This window comes from Sceloporus occidentalis, unplaced genomic scaffold (assembly GCF_023333645.1).
Source record: "Sceloporus occidentalis isolate IW3139 unplaced genomic scaffold, rSceOcc1.0.p SCAF_1, whole genome shotgun sequence".
Taxonomy (NCBI): Eukaryota; Metazoa; Chordata; class Lepidosauria; order Squamata; family Phrynosomatidae; genus Sceloporus; species Sceloporus occidentalis.
Genome location: NW_028316981.1, coordinates 162850561 through 162877717, shown reverse-complemented (window position 1 = coordinate 162877717; position 27157 = coordinate 162850561). Strand labels below are relative to the sequence as shown.

General features: G+C 43.3%; 2 protein-coding genes across 5 annotated transcripts; one reads left to right on the top strand and one right to left on the bottom strand.

The window, feature by feature from the left end:
• Positions 1–4341: 4341 nt before the first annotated feature.
• On the top strand, positions 4342–14467 carry ACKR5 (atypical chemokine receptor 5). The gene is made up of 2 exons (XM_089508539.1): positions 4342–4413; positions 11517–14467. The coding sequence occupies exon 2, from the start codon at positions 11535–11537 to the stop codon at positions 12603–12605; it is 1071 nt and encodes a 356-aa protein (XP_089364665.1). The 5' UTR covers positions 4342–4413; positions 11517–11534; the 3' UTR covers positions 12606–14467.
• Positions 14468–16131: 1664 nt separating this feature from the next.
• Positions 16132–26852, bottom strand: ZBTB39 (zinc finger and BTB domain containing 39). Of its 4 annotated transcripts, XM_089480393.1 has the most exons (4): positions 26752–26852; positions 25212–25407; positions 22175–24399; positions 21479–21499 (listed from the first exon to the last, which is right to left on the bottom strand). In XM_089480393.1, exon 3 carries the CDS (start codon positions 24282–24284, stop codon positions 22194–22196), a length of 2091 nt encoding a protein of 696 aa, XP_089336519.1. In that variant the 5' UTR covers positions 24285–24399; positions 25212–25407; positions 26752–26852; the 3' UTR covers positions 21479–21499; positions 22175–22193. The 4 variants fall into 4 exon arrangements, with proteins under 4 accessions (XP_089336493.1, XP_089336510.1, XP_089336502.1 ...); XM_089480367.1 differs by having other exon boundaries at positions 16132–24399; XM_089480384.1 differs by lacking the exon at positions 25212–25407 and having other exon boundaries at positions 16132–24399.
• Between the last annotated feature and the right edge of the window lie 305 nt (positions 26853–27157).

Sequence of the window (27157 nt, the reverse complement as noted above, 5' to 3'; positions counted from 1 at the left end):
CACTACTTTTAAGTGCAGTAGCTCTATCCTATGGAATCTTGGTATTTGTAGTTTTGCAAGGTCTTTGGCCTTCTCTGGAAAAAACTACAAATCCCAGGATTCTGTAGGATGGAGCCACTGCAATTAATGTGGTGTCAAACTGCATTATTTCCACAGTATAGATGCACCTTATGTTGGAAGGAGCAAGGAGGGAGGAGGGTTAGGTCTCAACAGCACTTCAAGCAACTTGAAAAGATTTTTTAAAAAGTATGCTATATGGAGAAAATAAAATAACAATGATCTGCTGCATTCAGTAAAGGTTTGCCCAAGATCCACAGAGCTTAACCACTTTACTGTAGTCCCAGTAGAAAGCAAGTCCATGTGGCAAATCTTGTTTGATATAATCCTTGGCCTGTTACAGACAGCCAAAATAAAGCTGCTTCAAGTGACAGTGGAGGTATGGTGTTTCAATGATGCATTCGTCCTAAGAGTCCAGAAGTCACACCAAAGCCACGCTCCAGCCCTAAGGACTGGAGCGTGGCTTTGGTGTGGCTTCTGGACTCTTAGGACACATGCATCATTGAAACACCATACCTCCACTGTGACTCGAGGCAGTTTTATTTTGGCTGTCTGTAACAGGCCCTTGATAGGTTTCTCATTGATACATAGGCCACCAATTTAAATATTAAATGCAGACATATCTCAGTTAACAAAGCCTCTGCAGAGAAGATACTTTTTACAAAGAACTTTTACACCTGCCCACCACCTTTCCATTTTCTTTCTCATCCCCTGCCTAGCTGAAAGTTATTTAGCAATATAGGCACTGTCAGGATGAGGAAGGAGGTCTGCAGAAACACAGATTTTCAATGTCAGGCTTCAGAAGTGTATCTGATAAACAATGCAATAAACAAAGCTCAAGCTGGGAAAAACAGAATACTGCTCTTGCAAATTCTACTGTAGCCACATGTATTTGCCTATAACAGACAAGGTATACAGCAGCACAATCTTTTACTGAGCATGTAAGACTCCTGAAAGAAAAAGCCATTGCTGGATGTGTTTTGGGATAAGATTTCAAGTATTTCTAGAAGAGTCAAATGCTTTTGTTTATTTATGCAAGGCTTATCTGACCTGGTTCTTTTATTTCACATGTCTATGTTATTAGTTTTGAATAAATAATTTGCTGAAACAGGTTGTATTGCTCTTCTTCTTTTAACTCCATTCTTCCCATGCTATTTTTGTCTCTGACAAAGAAGAACCCAGGAACACATCAACTTCAGTAACTGAGGGAAACCTGTAATTCGTTCATTAGGGTAGCAAGGAGGCTATTTAATTCATGCAAATATTTGATCATTTATGCTTTCCATTTTAGTTATTATAAAATAATGTTTATAGACACTATGGATTAGAACCAGGAGGGGGGGTTCTGCTGGGAGAAGGACTCTCCTCATGGAAGATGACTCCATCCAATTGAGGAAGTAGGGGATACAAATCCCACTACCCTGTCCTGCACTACAGTTCATCTCAGTCCCTTGCCCCTCTCTGTAGCATTTTCAATGGGATGAATAGTCTACTGTGGGGAGGAATGGCAGATTACTTCTCTATAGCTCACACACATGCACATCCCATCCAAGAGACTGAGAAGTACTGCATCCACACTACTGCTGTTTCGTCTGATCTGGTGCCTGGAACTAGTTAGGATGACTCTTCCCCCATAGCTTCTGCCTCTCCTGCATGGTGTCTTGCAATGCCGAAGAGGAGGAAGCCACAGGAACTGATAGTATTGCAATAGCAAGTACATTTCTATCAGGGATGTAGCCAAGGTGGGGGGTGGGGGGTCCTTGGGGTCTGGACCACCCCCCCCTTCCATTAGATAAAATGAATGGAGCATGCCGCCGTGCCATTGCACCCAAGCCCCATTATAATGGTGGCACTTAGTCTGCCCCCCTCCCCAAAATCCTGGCTACGTACCTGTTTCTATACTGCTTACCGATGTACTAAGTAGTTTACAAAGTGTAAGCTCATTTCCCCCAACAAGCTGGGTACTCATTTTAGCAACCTACAGAATGATGCCAGGCTGAGTCCACCCAGAGCCCCTGGCTGGTACTGAACTCACAACCTTGGCTGCAGTACAGGCATTTAACCACTGTGCCAGTAAAGTGGTGTCCTTCTGGCTCTATTCTAGAGTACTTTGAACCAGTCCCGGCTGTGGAGGAGACCAGCCAGTAAGAGAAACAAACCTTCATTATTTTTAAAATATCTGATAGGATATCATTAGAAGACGGAGCAAGCTTGTTTTCTGCTGCTCTAGAGGTGAGAATTCCTTTAGAATACAGTGGACTCAAATGACAGGAAAATAGCTTCCACCTAAACATTAGGAAGAACCTTTTTACTGTTAAGAATTTGACAACAGAATAGACTGCCCTGGAGTCTGATGGACTCTCCATCTTTGGAGAGTTGTAAACATAGGCTGGAAAGCCAATTCTCTGGAGCATTGAAGGGCCGAAGCAGATGACCTGGAAGGAGAGGCTAGAGGTCGCTCTGGCCCCAGTTGGGCTGGGACCATGGCAACCATATGGCCTGCTCCCGAAGCAGGCCATCACTGCGGTCCTGAACAGACCACTGGCAGGAGCAGATTTAATCTGCTCCTTTTGGGGCAGCTCTTCCCACCTCTACGTGGCCTCTGTGTGGCTTCTGGCTGCTTTGGGGAATGCATCATGTAAACGCCATACCCCAAAGTGGCTGGAAGCCACTCTTTTTGGCCTATCTGTTTCAGGCCATAGTTCTACATTCTTTCATCACAGGGGATTGGACCAGCGAAGTCACCAGGCTTGGTGACAGCCTGTGCAGGGAGGCTTGCCGGGAAGGTGGCCAGGTCAACCTTCCTCACCCTCCTCTTCTGACCCCTTGCTCACTGACTGCCCTTACTGGCACCTTGGCACCTTCCCTGAGGAGAGAGCCAGGCCAGTGAAGAAGCCATGAGGGGCACATTCACTTTTGCTGCCCCTCAGGGCAGTCTATTCCACTGTCAAACTCTTCCAGTTAAAAGGGTTCTTCCTAATGTTTGGTGGAAGCTTTTCCTGTCATTTGAATCCACTGGTTTGTGTTCTCATCTCTGGAGCAGCAGAAAACAAGTTTGCTCCTTTTTCTACATGGCATTCCTTCATATATTCTCATCCCCAGGGGAGAGAGATCTACTGGTGAAGTAGCTACAAGGGGTGCGTTTGCCTTCCCAGGGGATAAAATCAGGTGGCACTGAAGCCACAAAGGGTGCACTGGCCCCTCAATTGCAGTAGGAAGAGAGCCCCACTGGGGTGTCACGCCTCTTCTAGGGTATCACCTGATGTGGTCTGCACCTCTGCAGCTATCTGGTGATACCACTGGACTGGACTAGGTGGCCCTTGTGGTCCCTTCCAACTCTATCGACACTTTCACACGAGACACTTACCACGCTGGAATTGTTGCCCAAACGCTTCAGAAGTGCGGAGGTGGGATAGCCGGTTGCACTTCTGAAGTGTCACTGAAGCATGCTCCGCTCTTCTCCCATTGACAAATCGTTCATGGAGCAGCCATTTCTGTTATAATAGGAATGTCCATTATTACAAAAATGGCTGCTCTGCAAATGATTCATCAACGGGAGAAGAGCAGGAAGCCTCAATGATACTTCAGAAGCCCAACCAGCTATCCCACTTCTGCGTTTCTGAAGCATTTGGACAATGATTCCAGTGCGGTGTCTCGTGTGAAAGAATTCTATGATTCAGCAGAGTCCAAATATCTAAAATATATAAGGCATCATGATGCATTTAGACGCATACCCTGAGAGAGAAAGGCAAAGCAAAGCGAAAGGAAGCCACTTGCTAAGAGCCACCCTGGAGGCCATGTGGCCACTCCTGATGACAACTTAGAACATGCGCTCTGGGACATTACTGGGATTTTGGCATTCCATACCTCTCCTGTTGTTGTCTTTGTGGGCTGGCTGCTTCTTTGAGTAGGAAACCTGGTTTTGCAAAAAATATTTCAGAGAAAGGATATCCACCTCAGGAAACCCAACATCCTCTTTGTAGTTCTTAGAAAGATTTTGCCATGCCTCTCGCCCTCCCCCACCAGTCGGGCTAATATATCCATCCCTGGCACCCAGCCATTTGAGATAATCCTCAATGTCGGTGTGCATGTGTATGTGGCACGCAAGAAAAGTCCCAGGAATGGGATCATGTTAGACCGTTCCTTTTTGTGCCAAGGCCTTGTGTTCAGGGTAACAGGTTATGATACTGTGCTCATTTCCTGTGTAGAGGAGATAGGGAAAGCACCCTCACACAAGCAAACACACTTTCCTGCAAAGTCTGCACCACAGACTCAGTGAAAGTACCACACTGAGGAGACAGAAGGCAAGGAATCCTTCACTGCAAACCTCCCGGATCACCTTTGTTTCTCTGTAAGGTAAGTAGTGCACCCGTCTCTTGTTTTTTGTTCCAGAAGCAAAATCTTTTGCTAGCAGATCAGCTTGTATCCTGGAGAGAAACATTTCTAGGGGCACTTCTATTATGAATGCCAGATTTCCTTCTGTCTAAGATGCAGGACTTTCTCTTCCTTCCTACGAATGCTCTAGAGAAAGTAAATGATTTTTCTCCAGCCCAGTGACTGCTTCATTTTCATTTTAAATTTTAATTTAGGAGGCTGCCCAATTGTGGATCTTGTTCACTGATGTGAGCTTTTGTTTCCATTTTTGGAAGCCACCTTAAGTCCCAAGGTTGGGGAAAAGATTGTGATATAAATAAATATCACTAGCCTTCCTATCACCACCATCATCCTCCATTTTCGCACATCTTCTTCATAGCCTGGAAAAATTACTTGGTTAGATTGCTCCTCAAGAGTCCCCCAACCAGCATTACCAGTGCTCATGCTGATCCAGGAAATTCTTGGCATTGCAATCCAGAGAATGTATCTTTGCCAAGCCCTAGCTAGGCAATAACAAAAAGCTATACTACAGCCAGCCAATGGATCCTTCAGATGTGCCAAACTTTCCCACTTTCTGTGTCAGTTGTCCCACAGAAATAGGTTGGCCACTCATTTTATCTCTGTGCATTTTGATTTCTGAAGTAATGCACACCAACTGGCCATGCATGCTAGTGGATTCTGGAATATGTAGTCCAAACCAGTAACTTATCTGATTCAATAAGGTTAAAGACAGGCAGTAGGTGTTGTTATGTGGGGTGTGGTTAGAGACTTTATGAAGATTTTCACATGGGCAAAAGTGATGGGAGCATAGCAGGATGCTCCTGTCACTATCGCGCAATTGCACAAAAGTTATCAGACGACATCACGATAATCGTGTTATTATCCCGTGAAAAAAGAGGCATTCTCCTGTCGCTTTTTATTCATGGGACTTTCCCGTGAATGAAAACTGATGCTAGAATTCCACTTTATTCACAAGACAATGATACGATTATCGTGAGGGAAGTCATCTGATAATCTTTGCGCAATTGTGTGATAATGATGGGAACATCCTATCACTTTGCCCATGTGAAAATCTTCTTAAAGGCAATTTGAGACACAACTCACTAACAAAAAGGATTATGCTGGGTTAATATTGGGAGACAGTTAGAACAAAAAGAAGATTGCCTTACAAGTGGATAGACTCAATCAAGGAAACCATGGTTCTGAGTTTGCAAACCTGAGCAAGGCTGCTGATAACAGGGTGACTTGGAGGTCTCACATTCATAAGGAAGCCATATGTGGAAGACAACATGATGGAATTTAGCAACAAATTACTATGTATAGCATTGTAGCTGAGTCCCAGTATAACAACATAACAACAGCAACAATGCTCATCCCATTTCTTTATGTTAAACACTTGATAGAGTTTTCTATTGTTACAGGAAAAACTACAAAGCCTATTTGACTGGAGGTAACAGTGAGCTGAAATAATATGGCAAAATCTTTTGTAAACCACTTTCAAATTTCTTTAAAACAGTTTGTCTTTCTTCAACCAAAGTCTTATTTGAGTAGACAGAAGAAGCAAGATTTTGTAATTTAGCTAGTGCTAGCTGCTGGCTTCCACAGAGTACTACTTTGTATTTCAGTCTGAAATTTAAATTTGAAATTTAATTGAAATTTAAAAGAGATGTCTAAGGTGCTGACAAAAGGTTTAAGCATAAGATTCAGAACATTTAATAGATTCTTTAAAATCTGGACTGAAACACTAAATAGATTTATTATCTCACTGAAAGAAAGGAAAAAAAAAACAAGACTTGCCACTGGGTTTATCCAATTATTCCTCCATGAGCTGGATTCTACTTCAGGCTTCTTATTCCTCCTTAAAGGTGCTGACAAAAAGTTTAAACATAGGATTCAGAACCTTGAAAAAAAAATCCTTTAAAATCTGGACTAAACTACTAAATGAATTTACTGCTTACTGAAAGAAAAAACACAAATTGCCACTGGACAATTATCCCTTCATGAGCCAGATCCTACTTCAGGCTTCTTATTCTTCCTTAAAGGAAGAGTTCTGTGGAATCCAAAGGCCAGCCATTCACTTACTGAAGCAGACATTCAGCCTAATAAAAAAAACTACCATCTGGACCACTTTAAGATATCACTGTCTGTTGCTAGGATTAATCCAGTCTCTTATAAATTCATTAAAAATCAGTCTGTGGGGAAATAATAGTAGGACCATAGCTCAGTAGAAAAACATATCCTTTGAAGCAGCAACAACACATCCTAGATCCCATTTCTGGTAATCTCCAGAATGAAAGGGTCTCAGGATTCAGGTACGGAAAACCCTCCTGAAGAAATGTTTGCAAAACCACTTTAAAAATAACTGTGAACTTTCCTTGAATGGCATGTCTGGATGTTAATTCATACTGGGAAAGCAAAGAGGGAATTCTACTTTAACATGGAAGCATTTTGTACCCAGTAAAGTCCTGAGTTCAGTCCCTGCCACCTCCAGGGAGAGGCTCTCAGGTGGATGGGCTAGGAAAGACCTTAGAGACTGTCCAGTGTGAGTGGGCAGCACTGGACTAGAAAGGCCAGTGGTCTGTCTCAGGATCAGGCAGATTTCATTTGTCCTCTAAGGCTAAACCATGGTTCAATCTTGTGTATATTCTAGGCAGTGCTAGTTGCACATTACCTGCCTGGAACTTCAGAGGACCTGCCACCAGCCAAAGAAGACAGTGTATTCTGTTAGGTGGACTCATAGGAACATCCCAATGGACAATAAAGAGAAGACGCAAAACTTTGGAAAAATTACTTCCAGGGATTACAGCTGCCAGAATCCTCCAGCCAACAAGGACACTGTAATCTAAAAAAGTAATTTTTCCTGACTGTGTTCCAACATGTAGACAGCCAATGTTTTTAAAACTGATGTGTGCCATATCAAAATTGTTGGGCATGCAAAAATTCCTTTCTCCTTCTGCACTGGCAGCTTCCATTACCTAATATTTGTTCCAGTTCCAGCTCTTAGCTTCTCCTGTCCAACCAACATATATCTCTCTCCCAGCCAGAATAGTCTCTACTCCCAGTCTGTCCAATGTTCTCCTATCTTGGCACCAGCATACCATCTCTCACTGTCTTCTGTTGTCAGTTTGCCTTGGCCCCATACGTCGGACCTTACTAACCTAGTGCCCTACAGATGTGTCAGACTTAACCTCCCATTATCTGGGGCACTAGGGGAAAAGATGTCGTATTGTGTCAATGGTCTACAGCTACTTGATATCCAGTGAGGTTTGGTTCTAGGACCCCCATGGATACCAAAATCTGTAGATGTTCAAGTGCCATTAAATACAATGGCATATTAAAATGATATTCCTTGTATAAAATAGCAAAACCAAGGTTTGCTTTTCAAAAATTTGTATTTTTTAATATGTTCAAACCATGGATAGTTGAATCCATTCATAAATAATTTGTGGATACAGAGAGCCAGCTGAATTATGCAGAAGCAAACCGATGAATTAACCGGCAAGTGTATATGCAAGCTGTCCCAGCCCTCTGAAAGTATAGCAGTATGACATCTGTTTGTAAATGCATGCCTGACTCATTAAAAATAATAATATAGACCAACATGTATAAAGATTGATACCTTTACCCACTGAGGCTCAATTCCTGATCTCACCCTTCAGAAGAAGTTCAGAATTTAAAGCAAAGTCATAATATCAGATGTTTATCTCTGAAACCAGTGAGAATATACTGTAAAAATTCAATCAAGGTTGTAAAATAGTATGTGTGAATTGGTCATTTAAGGAGGTAGGGTGAATTAATTTATTTGCCACATGGACTATCTTTCTGAAGCATTCTTGAAAGCCCAATAGTCTTGCTTAGGCCAGAAAGATAGTCCAGAAGCCGCACCAAAGCCACGCTCCAATCCCAAGGACTGGAGTGCAGCTTTGGTGCAGCTTCCAGACTCTTAGGACGCATGCATCATTGAAACACCATACCTCCAAAGTAACCTATTTTGGCCTGTCTGTATAGGGCCATAGATAGGTCCCCCTTCTCAGTTTATTCTCACATCACACCTCTGTGAGGTAGTGAGATCTTGTAGCACCTTTGAGACTAACTGAAAGAAAGAAATTGGCAGTATGAGCTTTCGTAGACTTCAATCTACTTCCTCAGATGCATTTGGTGGAGTGGAAGCCAGATACAGACATATATATGCCATTGGTATGTGAAGATTTCTTTCTTTCTTTCTTTCTTTCTTTCAGTTAGTCTCAAAGGTTCTACAAGATCTCTCTATGTACTAATTCTGTAGACTAGCACAGCTACATCTTTGAATTCTACCTCTGTGGGTAGGTTAGGCTGAGTGATAACAAGTGACCCAAGGTCTCTGAATGAGTTTGTGACTGAGTGGACATAACAACCCAACCTTCTCCTGTCCAGAACCCAAACTGACTGACAGAGGAACAGTGGTTTTTTCCCCTCAGTATAACACAAATCATCCGCAGGATGGACTCTCTGGCTGCATTTCAGAAATCCATTCTTACATTTGCAGCATACTTGTGGAATGAAAAAGATAGTATATAACTTTACTAAAGTGTCCCTTACACTCTCCATCTCTTCCTGCTTAGTATCATGCAATCGTAAAATTATATAGAGTTGGAAGGGGGACAAAGTTAATCTAGTCCAGTGGTTCCCAAACTGTGGTCCTCCAAATGTTTTGCACTTCAGTCTTCAGAAGCCCAACAGCTTGAACAACAGTCAAGAAATCAGAGCTGAAGTCCAAAACATCTGGAGGACCAAAGTTTGGGAACCTCTGAAGTTCAACCATTTGCCAATGAAAGTAGCAAGTTGCTTCTGAATTACCCTTATACAAGCCCTTATTTTAAGCAGCAAATGTCCTCAATACATGTGCAGAAAAGTAATATAGAAGTGTAATTAGTAAATGCATATGTACATTACATCCATTTTATAGGCTCAAGTGGCCTCCTGCCTGTGACAAAGAAAACCAAGGTTAGTGCCTTGTTTGTCTGGGGCAGGGATGGTAACCATGTTGCCCTTTTTGGACTGAAGTTCCTAGTATCCCTAGCCAACACAGCTAATGGTGAGGAATGATGGATGCTGCAGTCCAATGGCATTTGGAGGGCCGTGTAATTTTCTGGTCTGAAGAGTGCTGAGCAACATGCAAGTTCAAGCAAAAACAGTCAGCTCTCCATGTGTCTTTTTAGAGTGAAACAGGGTGAATGATATTCTTCTAAGTCTTCTGATGACCTATTCTCATGTTTAGAGCAGGACTTTTATGCAATTAAATGAAAGGAGCAGGGGAAATATCCATTTTGGAAGGGAGACCTACAACACAAGAGCATGGGTTGCTTTTGCTTTGCATGTAGCTGATCTCAGGCTTCTCCTGAGAATTAACTTGGGGGATTATATCTATCTAAAGGCACCAGATCTTTATCTGATCCTGGAAGCTAAGCAGAGTCAGCTCTGGTTAGTAGTTGGATGGGAGGCCGCCAATGAATATCATGTTGTAGGCTATATTTCAGAGGAAGAAATTAGCAAAACCACATCTGAGGATTTCTTGCCTAGGAAAACCCTATGAGATTCATACCATCATGACTCCCTGGCAGTGACAGGTTAGCGAGAGGAATTTCCCACAGACATTCTGGTAAATTGGGATCACCATAAATTGACAGGCAACAGTTTTGCAAATGTAAAAGGCATTGCCCACAAACAAGGAATACAGTGAACCGTAGCTCAATGAAAAGCTTAGAGAGGTTTGCTTCAAAATCTCTTGCACATTTTAAGATTTATGTACAAAAGTTACAATTTATGGACTACAACTCCCAGAATTCCATAACTAGCAGGGCCATTTTTGTTGTCCCAAAAAGTAAATTTCATGAGCTCTGATTAAGATGGAGATTAAATTAGATTAATTTAAATCCAATTTAAATTAAAGGAACACATTAGTCATGATTTAAGCTCCATGTACTCCAATGAAAAACAAATTCTGCAATTTATAAGGCAATCTTAACTGCAACCATCATGTGTGTGGCTGGAAGATATTAGCTTTCTATGGAGGTGCCATCCACACATGGTTTAAAGCTGTCTTTGGATCACCTAGATCTGAATAGGTTCACAGCAGAAAATGGAGGATAACGTGCTGCCATTGGGGGGATAGATTAGGCTTTTCTCATTTTAAGGGCATCTTCAGGGGCAAACTCTGACTTCTAGTCAATCGAGCTGGCACCTGTGATGCCATATGGTGCTCACAATGGCAGCATGCTATCCTCCAGTCTCTGCAGTAAACCCATTCTTTTTTTTAAAAAAAAGTATATCTCGCAAGCCTGTTTGCTCCCTTAAGGACCTGTTTGCTCTGTGTTCAGTTGTTCTTCCCACTAATTCCCACCAAGCAGAAAAGACAAGTGGTGGGAAATAGAGGTAGCAGTTCTACCTCTACAGACAGCAGATGCTGGTCATCAGTGTGTTCCTTCCAGAGCTATCCAAGACAGCACTGAAGAACTACAAATTCCAGAAACCTGCAGCTGGAAGGTTCAGGGAGTTGTTGCCCCCTTCCCCAAATAATACTGGCAAGCTCAGATTCACTTCATTGTGGTTCAGCCAGACATCCCCTCTCTAAACACTGTTGCAGTCAAGTTGAAAAGTGACCTTCCACTTTTAGTGGTTTCTTCCACTTTCACCAAGTGTCTCTCTTGCACAAACACAAACTATAAAAGAATCAAACCCCAAGACGTGAAGGATTTGCAATTATCCTAATGAGCTATGCAAATCACACAGCCTTCCAGTGTTGATATTTGGTTGCCTATTTATTCTGAATAATAATAATAATAATGTTTATTTATATACCGCTTTTCCAAATTAGATCAAAGCGGTGTACAACAGGAAGTACAATACAAAGTCAAAATAAAACATAACAGGCCTCTCTCCCCCTCAAGATGGTGGTTGGAAGGAGGGCTTTTTCTTCTTTCAGGCAGGCAGTTGGAGCTAGCCTGCCTCTCTCTCCCCAAGATGGTGGCTGAAGGGAGGGCTAGGAAGGAAAACATGACCTAGATGTACTAATACTCAACAACTCCTTTATTTATTTCTTCTTACAGTTCACCTTCCCACTCAAAATGGGGGAAACCGAGGCTCTCTCACCTTTCAATGAGGAGTACCACAACCTGACAGAGCTCTTCCATCTGCTCAACCACTCCTTCACCTACTGTAATATGGAGCTGGATGAGAACATAAAGCGGGTGTTCCTCTTTGTCCTCTACCTTATCATCTTTGTGGTGGGGCTGGTGGAAAACCTTTTGGTGATCTGGGTGAACTGGCAGACCAGAAGCCACAAAAATTTGGTCAACTTATACATCTTCAACATGGCCATTGCGGACTTGGGGGTGATCCTTTCTTTACCAGTCTGGATGCTGGAAGTCATGCTTGATTATACTTGGCTCTGGGGAGACTTTCTCTGCCGCTTCACCCATTACTTCTACTTTGCCAACATGTACAGCAGCATCTACTTTCTTACCTGTCTCAGTGTCGACCGCTATGTATCACTGACAACATCTTCACACTTTTGGCACAAACATCAGCATCTTGTGCGACGCATTGCTTGTTGTTGCATATGGGCCTTTGCTGCCATTGTTCCTTTACCAGAGGTAGCACACATGGAGTTAACCGACACCACTGAGCCATTCTGTTTCTTCATGGCCCCCCTTGAGACATACAGTGCCTGGGCCCTGACTCTCACCCTTCTAACTCTCTTCATTGGGTTCCTCATCCCCTTCTCTGTCATGGCTGTCTTCAACATATTGACTGCCAGGCACATCAGAAGCTCCAACAAGCCAGAGAGCAAGAAGCACTGTCTCCTCATCTATGCCTACATCATAGTCTTCCTGATCAGTTGGCTGCCATTCCAGCTGGTTCTGCTTTTGCTCACACTTGAAGATACCAACATCTTCCTCCACTGCCACTTGCTTGAGTTCCTCTACTTCTTCTATGACATTGTAGACTGCTTCACCCTTGTCCACTGTGTGGTCAATCCCATCTTATACAACTTCCTGAGCAAAAACTTCCGAGGAAAACTCATCTCGGCTGTGGTCAGGTACATCCCCAAAGATCAGATGGATCAGAGAGGTAGAGAGGGATCCTCCAGCACCCAGCATTCTATTGTCATCACAAAAGACATCTCACCAAATTAATGCATGCTTTGTTCTATGGCCAGAGTTGGCCATATACAGGACCCAGCATATTCAGAGATTTGTCCCACTGGCAGAGGCAGAGGACCATTAAGATGTTCTAATTGTTGGCAGTATTTACTTCAAGGAATCTAGGAAACCATGCAGTATGAAATATGGGAAGGCATGGTCTGCTGTTCTGACAGATCAGCTGAATTTAACAAACAGGGTGTTATGTTTTCATTAACCTTCCTCCATTTCACCTTCCCTCCAACCCCACAAATATGGTAATTAATGTTTCTGCTGCCCTGAAATTACAGTGGTGACAATGCATATTTCTGTGGCTCTCCTCTTGTCTGTGCATTTTTGAATGAAAATTTCATTCTAAAAACAATGCCCTGTCGACATGGACACTTCCCGAGTCTTTGGTGCATCCATAGTTTTCTGTGGGTTTTTGAGACTATGTGGCCACGTCCTGGAAGAATTTATTCCTGATGTTTCGCCTGCATCTGTGGCTGGCATCTTCAGAGATCTGAAGCCACAGATGCAGGCAAAACATCAGGAATAAATTCTTCCAGAATTCGGGCACATAGCCTGAAAAACCCACAGAAAACTACTGACATGAATTCTGGACAGGTAAGAATCTTTGCAGTTCAGGATTTATTCTGTTTGAGAAACTCACATGGGGTTATTTGTTTGCTTCCCCACAGAAAAGGCCCTTTTGTGCAAAGAAATAAAGAGGCAAATCAGACAGCCACTTTGCGCTGGCTTGGGAACGGCGTCAGAAAGCGGCATTTAGATATTGCATGCTTTGATGCTGCCTCCAAGCAGGCATCATACTGCCCACCTGACCACACCACAGGTAGCTTTGTGGTGCTCCAGCAGAGCAGTGTTTATGTACTACACGCCACAGGAGTGCCACGAAGCTGCTGCCACAGCGGAAAAGCCGGCTTTTTGCCAGCTCAAAAAGCATATGCCGTGTCTTTTTGTGCCGGCAAAAAGCCAGGTTGTAGCATGCAGTTGCTGCTGTCCAAACCTGGCATTCAAAGGGTTGGCATCAAGCCATCTGTTTCGGTCCAGTTTCCTGCACAGAAAATCTTGCTGCTGCAGAGAAATTTCTGTATTCTACATGCAAACGCACGCACACACACTGGTTTTATTTTTCTGATTTAAGAGTAAGTCCCGTAGTTTTCAAGTTTCCACTTTCTCATGGTGGAAAGAACATAATTGTGAAAATGTAAATATGTACTAGGAAATCAAGGATACAAATGGTTCAGTTCCAGCAGTTTGTATGCAAGCCTATTATGTGAAGCCAATGAAATGTGATAGACCAGACTGTGAATTTGTAGTGTCAAGAAAGAACATGGCTAAGGAGCTGTGTCCTCAGGCAATGTTGGGGCTCTGAATTCCCTCTGAGGGGTCCCATTGGAAGCTTTGCATTGTTTGTAGGAGTTCCAGCCTGCCTCTCAGCCTCTACCTTTTGCATCTGCTACTGTGAAAAATGTTACATCACTCCCTCCTGGATTCCTTTCACCCTGAGTTGTGCCATCTAGTCTTTATTCATCAGAGGAACATCTACAACAAAGTATGCTTGTGCTACCTGGAATTTCAATAAAGATGTCAGTCCTATTACTAAATATTAATTACTCAACAGAGCATGCAAGTAGCATGGTCTTTGTTCAGATTATTCACACTAGACAGACAAAACCAGGGAGAGGAGGAGGGCACACAGTTGACAAGGGGTGGAATGATCAGTGTGGAGAAAGAGCATTTTTTAAAATAAATAAATAAAGTACCGGTAAGCCTTTTTGAGGGAATAGTGAAATAGGATTTTTGCAGAGAACCTAATAAATTTCTTCCTGTTTCAGCCAACCGCATTCACCAAAACTAGCACTTCAGTCTGATTGTGATGTTGTATCCTCAGAATGGTACATGTACATAACCAACTAGCCCTGGATTTTGAGCCAGCATACGTAGAATTTTTTTACTTGATCTTATGAGTGCCACATGTTCAGTCATGTGAATAGGCCTTGATGTTTCCATTACAAGCACATCTACCAAAAAAAAAAAAAAAATGCCATGATTTGGCCCATGTGCTTTTGAGCACTCTGAAAGCTGACTGGTCAAAGCATTTTCTTTGAGGTCAAGATGGACCATGGGAAGAAGTGCTGAGCAAAATGTTCTTAGCACATCCTATCCAACCTTCAGCCTGATAGAACACAGATTGAGGCCAAATTTAATCTCAGAACAACAGGAACAGAAGATTAAGGTGGATATTACTAGAAATGCAGTTAGTAATCACTTTTTAAAAAGAGGGAATCAGGGCACTTATCCAGGGCTCAAGGACATACACTCTTACCTCGGGATACGAATGCGCCGGGATACGAAATTTCCGGGTTACGAAAAAAAAATAAAATAAAAAATATTTCCGGGTTACGAAGGTTATTCCGGGTTACGAATAACCTTTTGGTGCTTTTCGGCGCTATTTCGCACCAAATCGCGGCTTCTCTCTATTAGCGCCTATGGCTTTCTCGGCTTACGAAGCCTTCCGGGTTACGAAAATGGCGGCGGAACGGATTAATTTCGTAACCCGAGGGCCGAGTGTATATAAATGTCTGGATTAAAAATAATAATAATAAAATACTTGGGAGTTCAGGTTAAAAAGCTCAGGTCAAAGACGACAGGATATTCCAGAAATGCTTACTTAATTTTTGCAACCATATTTCATCTATGAACATTTACCTAGATCATCAAATCAACCCACCAGATACCAAGAAAGAACAAATCAAACCAAAACTATATTTGAGCAGAAACAATCCAAGACCTATTTGTTGCTATGACATAAAGCATAAACATAGAGTTTAAAAGCGCACACTCAGATACTCTTGCATGGCTTCCTAACCAGCTGTTAGTTGGGGCTTTTACATTGCTTTCCCCAAGTTGTCTGATATGCAAAGAAAAGTATTACTTGCAGAAGTAATGAGAGGGACTGCATGTGCTAAATCCCAGAGCAAACTTGGACAATCCTCCAGCTATCCCGCAGGTCCTTTAGCATATCCAGAGTACTTTAAATACAGCTCTGCAGGACTGCAGTGCTTCTTCAGTGTGTGGCAGGAAGGCTGTTTGTTTCTTTCCTTCATTACCATATACAATTGGCCCTCCATATATGTGGATTTCATTATTCACAGATTTGATTAAAATATTCTTTCTAGGAATCTCTAGGTCCTCCAGCATGACTTTGCTGTACATTCACCATAGAGTCACGCCTAGAGAAAACACTTTTCTAGGCATTTGTAGGTCCTCCAGCATGATTCTATGGTCATGTTTCAGTGGATGCTGACCATATGGCACTTGAGGACCTAGAGATTCCTAGAGCTGTTCTCTTGAATAAAAATGGTTTTTTTTTATTATTGTTATTTCTGGTTTGTTTCCCACTTTCACAGTGGTCCTGTGCCCCTAACCCCAGAGAATGTGGAAGGTCCACTGTACTGCCCAGCAAGAAAAAGTGAATTGCTTAGTTTCTACTACAAACAAAAACAAGAACAAACTCTTCAAGTTTTTCATTTTATTATTCTAAATAAAAAACACAACTTTTGTGTCAAATGATGGGAGTATAAAAGAATCTGATGTACAACAATTTTAGACATCTACCTTTTGTTTCCTTTGGGGAAGGAGAAAGGTTTTACAAAATATACAAACTGTACAGCAAATAGATAGTAAACACTTAAATAACCAGGAGGTCAGTACCTACCATTAACTTAACCAAAAGGTTAGACAGCAATCATAATGATCTGTTCTGTTTTGTTTCAAGATATATGGATCTTTGGAGGAAAACAAGGGGGAAGGTATTGTTTTAGTTACAAAGAGTTTATAAAGCATTAATCTCCAGAACATTTTTTTAACCGTTCAAACTGTTCTGCACTGAACTGGAATACCTGTTCCATGCCTAATCCCTCCCCTGTGGTGATGGTAATGACAGGGAGAGATTTTTCACAAATGGTAGCAAGTCAAACAGAGTGAAGCCATTTAATTACAATACTTTGTCTTTCTCTAAGCCTAAGGGTTCCAAAGCACTTTACAGACATTTACTACACCTCACAACATTTCCCCTGTGAGGTAGTCTTTTAAATTCATTCTCATTATTAGAGATGGGGGATGAGTTGATGTGCTTGAGGGCAGGTATCTCCCAGTGCCTTAACTGCAAAGTTTAAGGATTCAAAACTATATTGTTTTGCACAATGCTTTCAAAACAGAGGTTTCTGAAGCTGGGCATATTCACCTTGTGAATTAGGACAGCTTTGGCACTGAATAATGAGAGAAAAGCAGCTCTAGAATTCTGCTTTGACTTTGAAACAGAAGTTTTTACTAGATAAGATGAAGTATAGTTTCTTTTTCTTCACTCCCACCAGAGCCTGCATCCTACTCAGGAAAACTTGGTTCGGCTTAGCACATGGCACAAAGTGGGAGATACATGAATGATTATTTGTCTGAGACTCTGTACCAGAAAATTCAGAATCTGATGGGACTGTCACACTACACTTTGTTAAAGCACTATGATTCCATTTTAACTGTCATGGCAATTGTTTTTTGTGGGTTTTTTGGGCTGTGTGGCCATGTTCTAGCAGAGTTTCTTCCTGACGTTTCGCCAGCATCTGTGGCTGGCATCTTCAGAGAATGTTTGCCTACTGGAAAAGACTTGGATATATATATTGTGTGATCTGGAAAGGCAGGAGTGATTTGCATGTGTATTGTTGGTTGCTAATGGCAGTCCTCAGGGTGTGAGGGTCTGCACAAGAGGACTCATGTCTGCTTGATTAGTGCTCATTGTCTGCTGGGAAGCCCCTGACCCTGGGAGATTTCTCATTTGCATTTGTCTTTATCTTGCTATCTTTCAGGACTGGTAGCCAAACCTTGTTTACTTTAAGGGATTCCTCTTTCCTGTTGAAATTGCCCAGGTGTTTGTGGATTTCAATGGCTTCCCTGTGCATCGTGACATGGTAGTGGTTGGATGCACAGGGAAACCCTCACACCCTGAAGACTGCCATTAGCAACCTACAATACACATGCAAATCACTCCTGCCTTTCCAGATCACACAATATATATAGCAAACTTTCCAGGCAAACATTCTCTGAAGATGCCAGCCACAAATGCTGGTGAAATGTCAGGAAGAAACTGTGCTAGAATATGGCCACATAGCCCGAAAAACCCACAAAAAAACTATGGATGCCAGCCATGAAAGCCTTCGACTTCTCATGGCAATGTTTTGTGGAATTCTGGGTGAGGTCCAAGACCGCTCTGATTGAAAACTCTTCTCCATGTGCCTTCCTAAAGTACCAATAAGTGGCAACCACCAACATGGTGTAGTGATTTGAGCATTGGGCTACAGCCTTGGAGATCAGGGTTCAATTCTGTGTTCAGCTGTGGAAACCCACTGGGTGACATTCTCAACCTCAGAAAAAACCCCATGTCGTGGGGTTGCCATAAGTTGGAAACAACAAAAACAAAGTGCATATCCTAGGATTTCCATAAGATGTTTCCATGGCAGTTAAAGTAGAATAAAAAGTGCTTTAACAATGTATTGGGATAAGACCCCAAGACAGGACCGACCCTAGTGAGCTTTGACTTTTTTGTGCTCAGGCCTGGGAGCCCTCTTCAGGTAGAGAGGGGAAACATCCCTTCCAATGGATAGAGTATGAAGCTCCTTCAATGGCCAGGCTTCCCATACCCATAAGAAGCCCAGCCTTCTACCTTTCCCCAGCAAGAAAGCTTGCTGGACTTTAGGCTCTGGCTTCTCACTCAAGCTTTCCTGGGTCTATGTTCAGGTAGCCCTGGCCTTACCATTAATTTTTATAAAAGTATCAAAACTTAGTAGTGGTTAAGTCCTGAGGCAGCTCTTTACTATTTACCTACAACTTTGCCAAATACACCTGCAAGGAGCTCTGTCTGCCACAGTTTAGCCATCCCTTAGTTTATCTTTTTTGGTGTTTGCCAACCTGAGGCCACAAGAAGGAAAGAAATAAAGCAATGAGCCTGAATACCTGTTGCAATATCCTCGGATATGAAACTGAAACATAAATAAGTGCTCCCCGTCCTCCCACTCCTTGACACACATTAAAATAGATAATCTTCACAACACCCTTAGAGGTAGGTACTGTAAGCAGAGAGGCAAAACAACCTTGCCCAAGATAACCCTACTGGAACCAGAATCAGAGATGATTCAGCCCCCCTCCCCCAAATATTATTTTCATTCTCCTCATTCATAGTTCAAAACTAGCGTAGGGTCTCATTGATGTCTCCTTTCCTTTGACACCAGTGTTTTTATTTATGGAAGCCTGTGAGCCTAGTAGTACACAGCAGTCACTTTGAAGACTCCAGAGCTTCCTCTTTATGAGGTAGTTTGCATTACACCAAGGGGCAGATCTCAAGTCAGCTGCTACATATATCAACATTCACCTCTCACATCCATCCTCCTACAAAGATTTCACACAGAACTGCACTTGGGAAAAATCATTTTTGCAGCATGAAGCACAATCCACAAGACAAAGCCACAAGTGTAATCCAGTACCTGTAGTCTGTGATCTCTCTCTTCTCTTGAATCCCTTCAATGAGCACCAAAATATACAGGGGGGGGGGGGGGAGGGGGAAGGAGGCAATATCCAGTATCAACCCAATGGGCTGTATTTATTGTTAGTTAAATATATGCTGAGTTTTCATTGCTCTGGGGGAAAAATCTCTGGATGATTAAAAAAAAGGTCTACACTTTCTGTTAGCATATCTTCATGTTAGCACAAATGCACTATCAAGAGCATGCTCCTTCCCTTCTGAGATGAACTGATGTCAACACAAAACACACCTTGGCTCTTCATTTTAAAAAAGAAAATGGTTAGAGGTGTGTGTTTTGGGTTGTGAGGGTGGGAAGTGTACAGCCATCAGAGACTTAAAAAATGAAACAAAAAAGCAGCACTTTGCCCGTCAAAGAAAAGAGAAGGGGTAACTTTGCTGGTGCTTTCCATTTCTTTTCCCCAACAAGACTAAAAAGCATTTCAGTAGGATAGTGCTTGACCTCTGAAGACTTTAAAGGACACTATAATGAGCTTACTTGACATTTCTGCAACATGAGTAGGGGGCAGTAATGTTGCTGAGCACTTGTGAGGTCATAGGCACTGTACAGAAGTGAAGAGAAACACAATTATTGAAGAATGAGACACAGTGGGCTCGCCATCCTCCCATCCTTCAATATTCACAGCAGATATATATCCCACCAAAATAAATGATGGATAAGACCACAAGTGGAAAATTATTGGGGATAGGCAGGCTGTATTGGTTTCTCCAGGGACATCTTAGAAAGCTGCGCTCCTGGGAGAAAAAATGTTTTTTTGCTCCCAAATGCCCCCCAACACCCTCTCAGGGAAATAGGGTCGATTTCTGGATTAAAAAAAACATTTCTGAATAAAAAATGGGGGAATTGTCTACTACGCACACCACCTGATAGGCATTTGGGGGATGATTCTATTTTAAAATTTGATGGCTCTATGAGCCAGAAAAATGACTCTGGGGGCACACACGATCTGTAGTGTGCTACACTTTCCCCACTCCTGGATAACACATTAGCCTTGCCCTTTCCCCTTTGCTTCAAGTGGTCATTTTTCTCAAATTAAGCATCACATTCATGTTTACCTCATGTGTATATTTATCCTTTTTCTTAAAAAAATGTAAAGTAGCAAATTGCTTCAAGAACTGGCATGCCATGCATCTTGGTAGTGCAATGAGCATTAGCCAATTAATTCCATCTATGGCTGGCTTTTTCTGCAAGCTTGTAGAAGTGGGCATCTGGGGGTGTTCTGTTTTTCACAGCTCTGTCCTAGAAAACCAAGGATACATACATACTACATGTGGTCAAGGGACTTTCAAACTGGCTCCACGCCACTGCTCTACAGAAGTCAGATCTGTCTTCAGCCCAATAGGCACCTCTGGCATAACCACAATGGATGTGTTTGCAAGGAGGGAGGGAGGGCCTGCCTTTTCCATGCAACAAAAAGCTGTGATCTATGTGACAGAATGTGGGATATACCTGCAATAAAAATGCTACTTTGGGAAGACATGTTGGTCCCTCCAAACTAATATGTAAGAAAAATGTATTTATTCTGACACTTTAAATTATCTGGAAAGGCCCTAGTTCTTTTCTTCCTTTTTCTAGAGATATTTCCTTAAGGCAATAATATATTTTCAACTATGCACTCCTCTCCATGTCTGCTCACAGGTACGCCCCAGTAAGTTCAAAGGGAACTGCGCCAAATAAGCGTGTACAGGACTGTAGCCCCCAAGGAGGATTCCAAGCCCTGCCCACATAACTATATTACTCAGACACTTTCAGAAGTGAGAATCATTGGACGCTAGCCTCATTTTTCAGGACAGGTGACTGGAAGAACCCTCCCAAAAGCATTGATACTATAGTGGGACACGACAAAGAAACAACAAAACAGCATATATATTCTTTGATGCCTGAGAAATTTTTCTTTCTGCAAAGAGGATATGGGAGATTAAGCCAATAATTCTTTCTTAGGGCACTGCCACTTTCCTTGTCCCAGTCAAAACTTTGCCCCAAAAGTTCATATTTGGAAAAACTCTCCTCTCCTCTACCACACATCTGTCTACTCCTTTTTATTTATTGTCCTTCACAAAGCAAACTCTTGATTTTATGATGAAGGGTAAAAGGCTAAATATGACTGGGGGCAAGACAGGATTAACGATTTGCAACACACACAAACCTAGCCTTCCTTTGTGCTTTTAATGTCAGCTTTATCTACAGCAGTGATTCTCAGGTCTTGGGCCTTCAGATGTTTAGAGTTTCAGTTTCCAGAATTCCTGATCACTGAATATGCTGTCTTGGATTTCTGAGAGTTGAAGTCTGAAACATCTGGAAGAGCAACAATGGAGAAGCACTGATCAAGGGAGATAAGAACCATCATCACTTATGACTATGCATCACACAGCTGTGAATCAAGTGCTATGGTGGGGGTTTTTGGGGGGGCGGGGGGGAGGTAAGCTGGCAAACCTTTTAAAGAATACAAATTTCTCTGACAAGAAGGCAGCCTAAAAATCCTAAGCACACTTTCCAGGAAGGACACAATAAGCAAACATGCTTAGGACTGCACTGTAAGTTGTTCCAACGTGCATCTTCCTGACAACCAGACAGAAATAATTACTTTTGCCTCCCACTTTCTCCCCTGCTATCCCTACTGATGTGGAGCATCAATATATCTTAGCAGCATAAATCTTTTAGTGATCTCAGCTCAGACATGACAATGGCGGTGGAGGGAAAAGTAATGAGGAGGGAAACCCATCCAGTGGAGAGGAACAAACAGTCTGTTTCCTAGATTTGAAACGGCTATGATCATTGGACTCAGCAGGAGGTAAACACAACAGGTTTCTTGTGAACAATAACACATCTAACGTGCTGTTGTTTTCATGGGACAGTGATTTAAGAAACCCTCTAACAAGGCAAAAGAAATAAAGTACAATGCTGATGATGCCTGACCATTGAAAATAATGTTATTTTTATAAAAACTAAAGCACCCCAAATAGTGCTTACTTTCCCAATACTGCTGTTATCAGCTGTCTGTGTTTTTCTCCGCATCTTTGGAATGGATGATGTACATGAAAGTTTGTTCAATGGTGAAGTCTGGGGGAAGGCTGCCTTTGTGCACACCTATATGCTTGCTCATGAGGTTAAGAGTAGAGCTGTAGTGGCCACAAACTGTGCAGCGGTACATGAGAGCCCCAGAATGTGTCTTCAAGTGGCACTTGATAGTGGAACGCCCACGGAAGAATTTGTGGCATACTTTACACTGATAGGGCTTCTCCCCAGTGTGGATGCGTCGGTGGTAGTTGAATTCGCTGGTGTGAGCAAACCTTTTTCCACACACCTTGCAGCTGTACTTACTGTTCCCAGGTTGATTCTGGAGAGCCATGTCCTCACTTAAGAACTCCTCTGTCAGCTTCCTCTTTTGCAGAGATTGCTGGTGCATTCGGTCACCAAAGCTAGGTCGGACAAGGTCCAAGTTGGAACTACACTTGTGCTGGCTCACATGGTAGCGGTAAGCAGCTTCCAGCTTGAACGCTTGACCACAATAATGACACCGAAAGAGGGCTTCCTCCATGCTTTGGTGGACTGCCATGTGCTTCTCCAGAAGGTGCCTGTCCACAAAACTGTTGGCACAAATAGAGCAAGAAAAAACAGAGATTCCCAAGTGGGAAAGTGTATGCCACATGAGGCTACAGAGATTGAGGTGTCGCTGGTCACACACACCACATGTTTGGCCTTTCAAATTCACATGGTCCAAGATGTGACTCCGAACCACATGAAAATCTTTGGCCAGCAGTTTCCCACAGACAGCACATGCCAAATCCCCAGTGAACAAGTTGATCTTCCCTATCAGTGGGTCACTGGGATGGATGATAATGTTGTTGTCAAACACTCCTTCTCGGCGGTGGAGGTTGAGCTGCCACTGAGTGAAAAACTTAGTCTCACACATATCACAGGAAAAGAGGAATATCCCAATATGAGACAGGACATGGGTGACTCTAGAGTTCCTATCTTGGAAATGGGTCTCACAGACCTTGCAGTTTCCAGTTAGCAGGTCTACATGTTCCCTAGCATGCTGGCGGATCAGTTGAATGTTGGGTTCTAATACTTTTTTGCATACTTGACAGGGCATGGCCTTGTTATCCCGGCTGTCATTCTCAAAAGACAGCTCCTCCTCACTATCATCACTAAGCTCAATCACCTCCTCTGGTGCACCTAACTCCTCACTGGGGTCTTCAAAATGTAATTCCTCTTCTCCTAGGTCTTCTAGTTGTAGTTCATCCATTTGTCCAAAGCCCTGATCTTTGGAGTGGTCACTATTGCTAGGACAGGAGTTGCTGCCTGTGGATATATCCAATGATGCATCAGAGGAAAAAAAGTTGCCTTTGCTGTAATCCCCATTGCTCTGGATTTTATATGGCTGACAAGAGTTTCCAGTCGTTTGAACAGCCATGCTCAGACCAGCCTGTGTCACAATACTCATGGCACCACTGAACTGTGCTGGTGTTTCCTGTTCTTCAGATTTGGGAATCTGTGAATGCAGTAAGTTAAGACTAGCATCATTTGCAAGATCTTCTTTGTAGCCACCTGTTGTTTCGCCATGCAGGCTGCTATTTCGCTCTGTTCTCTGGTGATCCCCACTGTTTCGGATTTCAATCAGAGAATGGTTTGACTCAGCCAAAGCACCAGCTGACCGGCTTTCACCTGAGACAGAGCACTGTTTATTGGCGGCTGAGTTTTCCAAGTCTGGAAAAGTGGAATGGCAGGCCTTCAACAAATCATCCATACCCAGCTTTTCAGCTACTTCATAAATAACACCCACATTGATCAGATCTGTGAAGAGCTCTGAGGTATAAACGAAGCTCAGGATCTTTTCAAAATTGGCTGGAGTGATGAAATCCACCACGTACGTGCGAGCAGCATCCAGTCCTGTACTGAGGAAAAGGTTCTGGAAATAGCCTGCTGCACATGCCAGCACTGCTTTGTGTGCAGGAAAGGAACGACTACCAACAACAATGGTAACATCACACATAGTTTCTGACAACCTGCATTTATTGAGTTCCTTCAGCAGGTTACTGGGGTGGTCAGTGCTGTGTAGCTTGATCCTCATGCCCATTTTGGCAACTGCTGAAAAGCTGCTTCTCCCACTTACTTCTTGTTTATACTTGCACGTCCTTCTCCTGCATCAGAAGTAGGGCTGCCAGCCTTGGAATTGCACTGGGCAGTGGACTCTAGAGAGAAGAAAATGGAAAGTTGAAGTTTTCCTACAGCTTTTCAATGAAACCTAAAATACAGTGTGTATCGCACTGTAAGCTGCCTTGGATATCTTTTAAATGAAAAGATGGGAATACGTAGGATTGTTGGTAATAAATTCATGCATTATAAAACAAAAAGCACAGCTGCTCTGGAATAAACGCTTTCTGAAAAGTGGTTGTTTTAGTAATATGCAAAGAGCGTACAGGTGAGGGGTATACACTATAAACCAAACAGCAGGGAAGGATCATGCCTTATTTTAAACCAGGGGTATTATTATCAGATATTATCAGATTGCAGTTCCCAGCAGTCATAGCCAGCATAGCCACAGTGGTCAGGAAACAACTGCATGTAAAGAGCTGCACAATTCCTGGCTTAAACCAGCATACTCTATACATGTCATTTTATTATATAATTGTTATTTGCTGTTGTTGTTGTTGTTGTTTGCCTTCAAGTCATTTCCAGTTTACGGCAACCATAAGGCAAATCTATGATGGGGTTTTCCTGGCAAGTTTCTTCAGTGGGGGTTGTCATTGCCACCCTCTGAGGCTGAGAGAGTGTAACTTGTCCAGAGTGTTTACATGGCCAAACTGGGATTTGAACCCTGCTCAAACCACTACACCTTCTGGAACCAGGTACCCTTGCCTTAATTGCAGATTAGTTTTTCTGAATAAGTGGGATTGCCAGTTCATATCATTCACATTTGTTGTTGCTGCTGTGTGTCTTCAAGTCGTTTCTGACTAAGGCGAACCAATCATGGGGTTTTTGGGGCTGAGAGTGTGTAACTCACCCAAGGTCGGTCTGTGGGTTTCCATGGCTGAGTAAGGAATCAGACTCTAGTCTCGAGAGTTGAAGTCCAGTACTCAAACCACTACACCATGTTGGCTCTCCATTCATGTTTAGGTTCTGTTATACTTGTATGTGTTTATATTCCCCTTCAGCTTCTTTCCTTGTTGTCTCATAATCTTCCTTTTAAAATCCATATTCTGTGAAAACAAGAACTTCTTTGAAGCATTATCAAAGAAGATTAAACTATACCCATTCTTCATGCAAAAACATAAGGCAGTGGGAATTTTTTTCATAATAAAAAAGTGACTTTTCTCATTGCTGTAGAGGGAAGAATGCACCACAGGATGACACCTAAGTGTAAGGAATACGACTGTTGACCTTGAGCAAGTCACACTCTCTCAGCCTCAGGGGAAGGCGATGGCAAACCTCCTCTGAATAATAAATCTGGCCAAGAAAACCCACGATAGGTTTGCCTTAGAGTTGCCGTAAATTGGAAACAACTTGAAGGCACACAAAAACAGCCTAGATTCTCACCTAAGGTATTTCTAGTGAAGTCAACCATGGGGAAATAGTACTGTTTAAAACTGAAAGTGCTGGTTGAGGAAGTCTCTCAGCTGGAGAGAGATGCAGCAATGAGGGGCAACTTATCTAGAATAAACAGTGGCATGGTGGGGAGAAGGACAGTCGTTCACCGCTTCCCAAATAATAATAACAATAATAATAACAACAACAAGAGGCAACTTATCCAAATTAAACAGTAGTATGATGGAGGCAGGGAAAGTCTTCTCCTTCTTCCCAGATGATGATGATAATGGTGATGAAAATAATTTTCAACTGATCCAGAATAAACAGTGATGTGATTTGGGGGGGGGGGGGGAGGAGAGAAGCACACCTTCTTCCCAAATAACAATGATGATGATGATGATAACTGACAACTTACACAAAATAAACTATGATATAATGGGAGGGGGAGAGTCTTCCCCTTCTTCCCCAATAACAATAGTAATGATAATATTGATGGCAATGATAGTAATGGGCAACTTATGCAGAATAAACTATGCCATGATGATGATGATGATGACGATGAGGACGGGGGGAGCCTTCCAATTCCTCCCCAATAACAACGATGATGATAGTAACTGGCAACTTATGCAGAATGAACTGTGGCAGGAGAGTGAGGGAGGAGAGTAGTCTTCCTCCCCTTCCCAGATACTCATAGTAGTAGTACTAGTAGTAGCGATGAATAGTAACCCTTAAAACTAAAACTTCAGGGTGATGATGAAGAGGAGGAGTTCCAGTCAAGGGGGGCGGCTGGGAAAGAGAGGCAGAGCGAGTCCTGAGGGGAGAGACAGGGACAAAGTGGGGCCTGGAGGAGGAGAAGTGATGGAGAGGAGGAGGAGGAGGAGGAGGAGGAGGAGGAGGAGGGAGGGCTCAGGGGGTGCCCATAGCCCTGGAGGGGGGACGAAGGCGGCGGGGAGGGAGGGAGGGAGGGAGGGAGGGAGGGAGAGCACTCTCCCAGCCGGGGCCCCCTCCTCCCTTACCCGGGGCCACCATCCCTGGCAGCGGCGGCGGCGTCGGCGGCGTGGTTGTCTCTCTGGCGCCCACACAAAGGGGCTGCCTAGTCCCGACCGAGCCAGGCCTGCCTCCCTGGCCGCCGAGGAGGAGGAGGAAGCGCCGCCGCCGCCGCTCCGACCCGGGCCAAGAGGCGCCATCCGGCCCCGGGAAGGAAGGACCGGCCCAGCGCCGCCCCCAGCCCCGGAGGGGGCACTGCAGCCCCAGCAGCAGCAGCAGCAGCCAGGCCCCGGGGGCCTCGCCTGGGGAAGGCCGCCAAAGAGGACCAGGCCCCAGGGAAGGAAGGCAGGCCTTCAGCCAGGGCCCCCAAATGGAGGGCATGGCGGCCAGGGAGAAGATAGGGGCTGGGAGGGACAGCCCTCCCTCTGGCAGCCG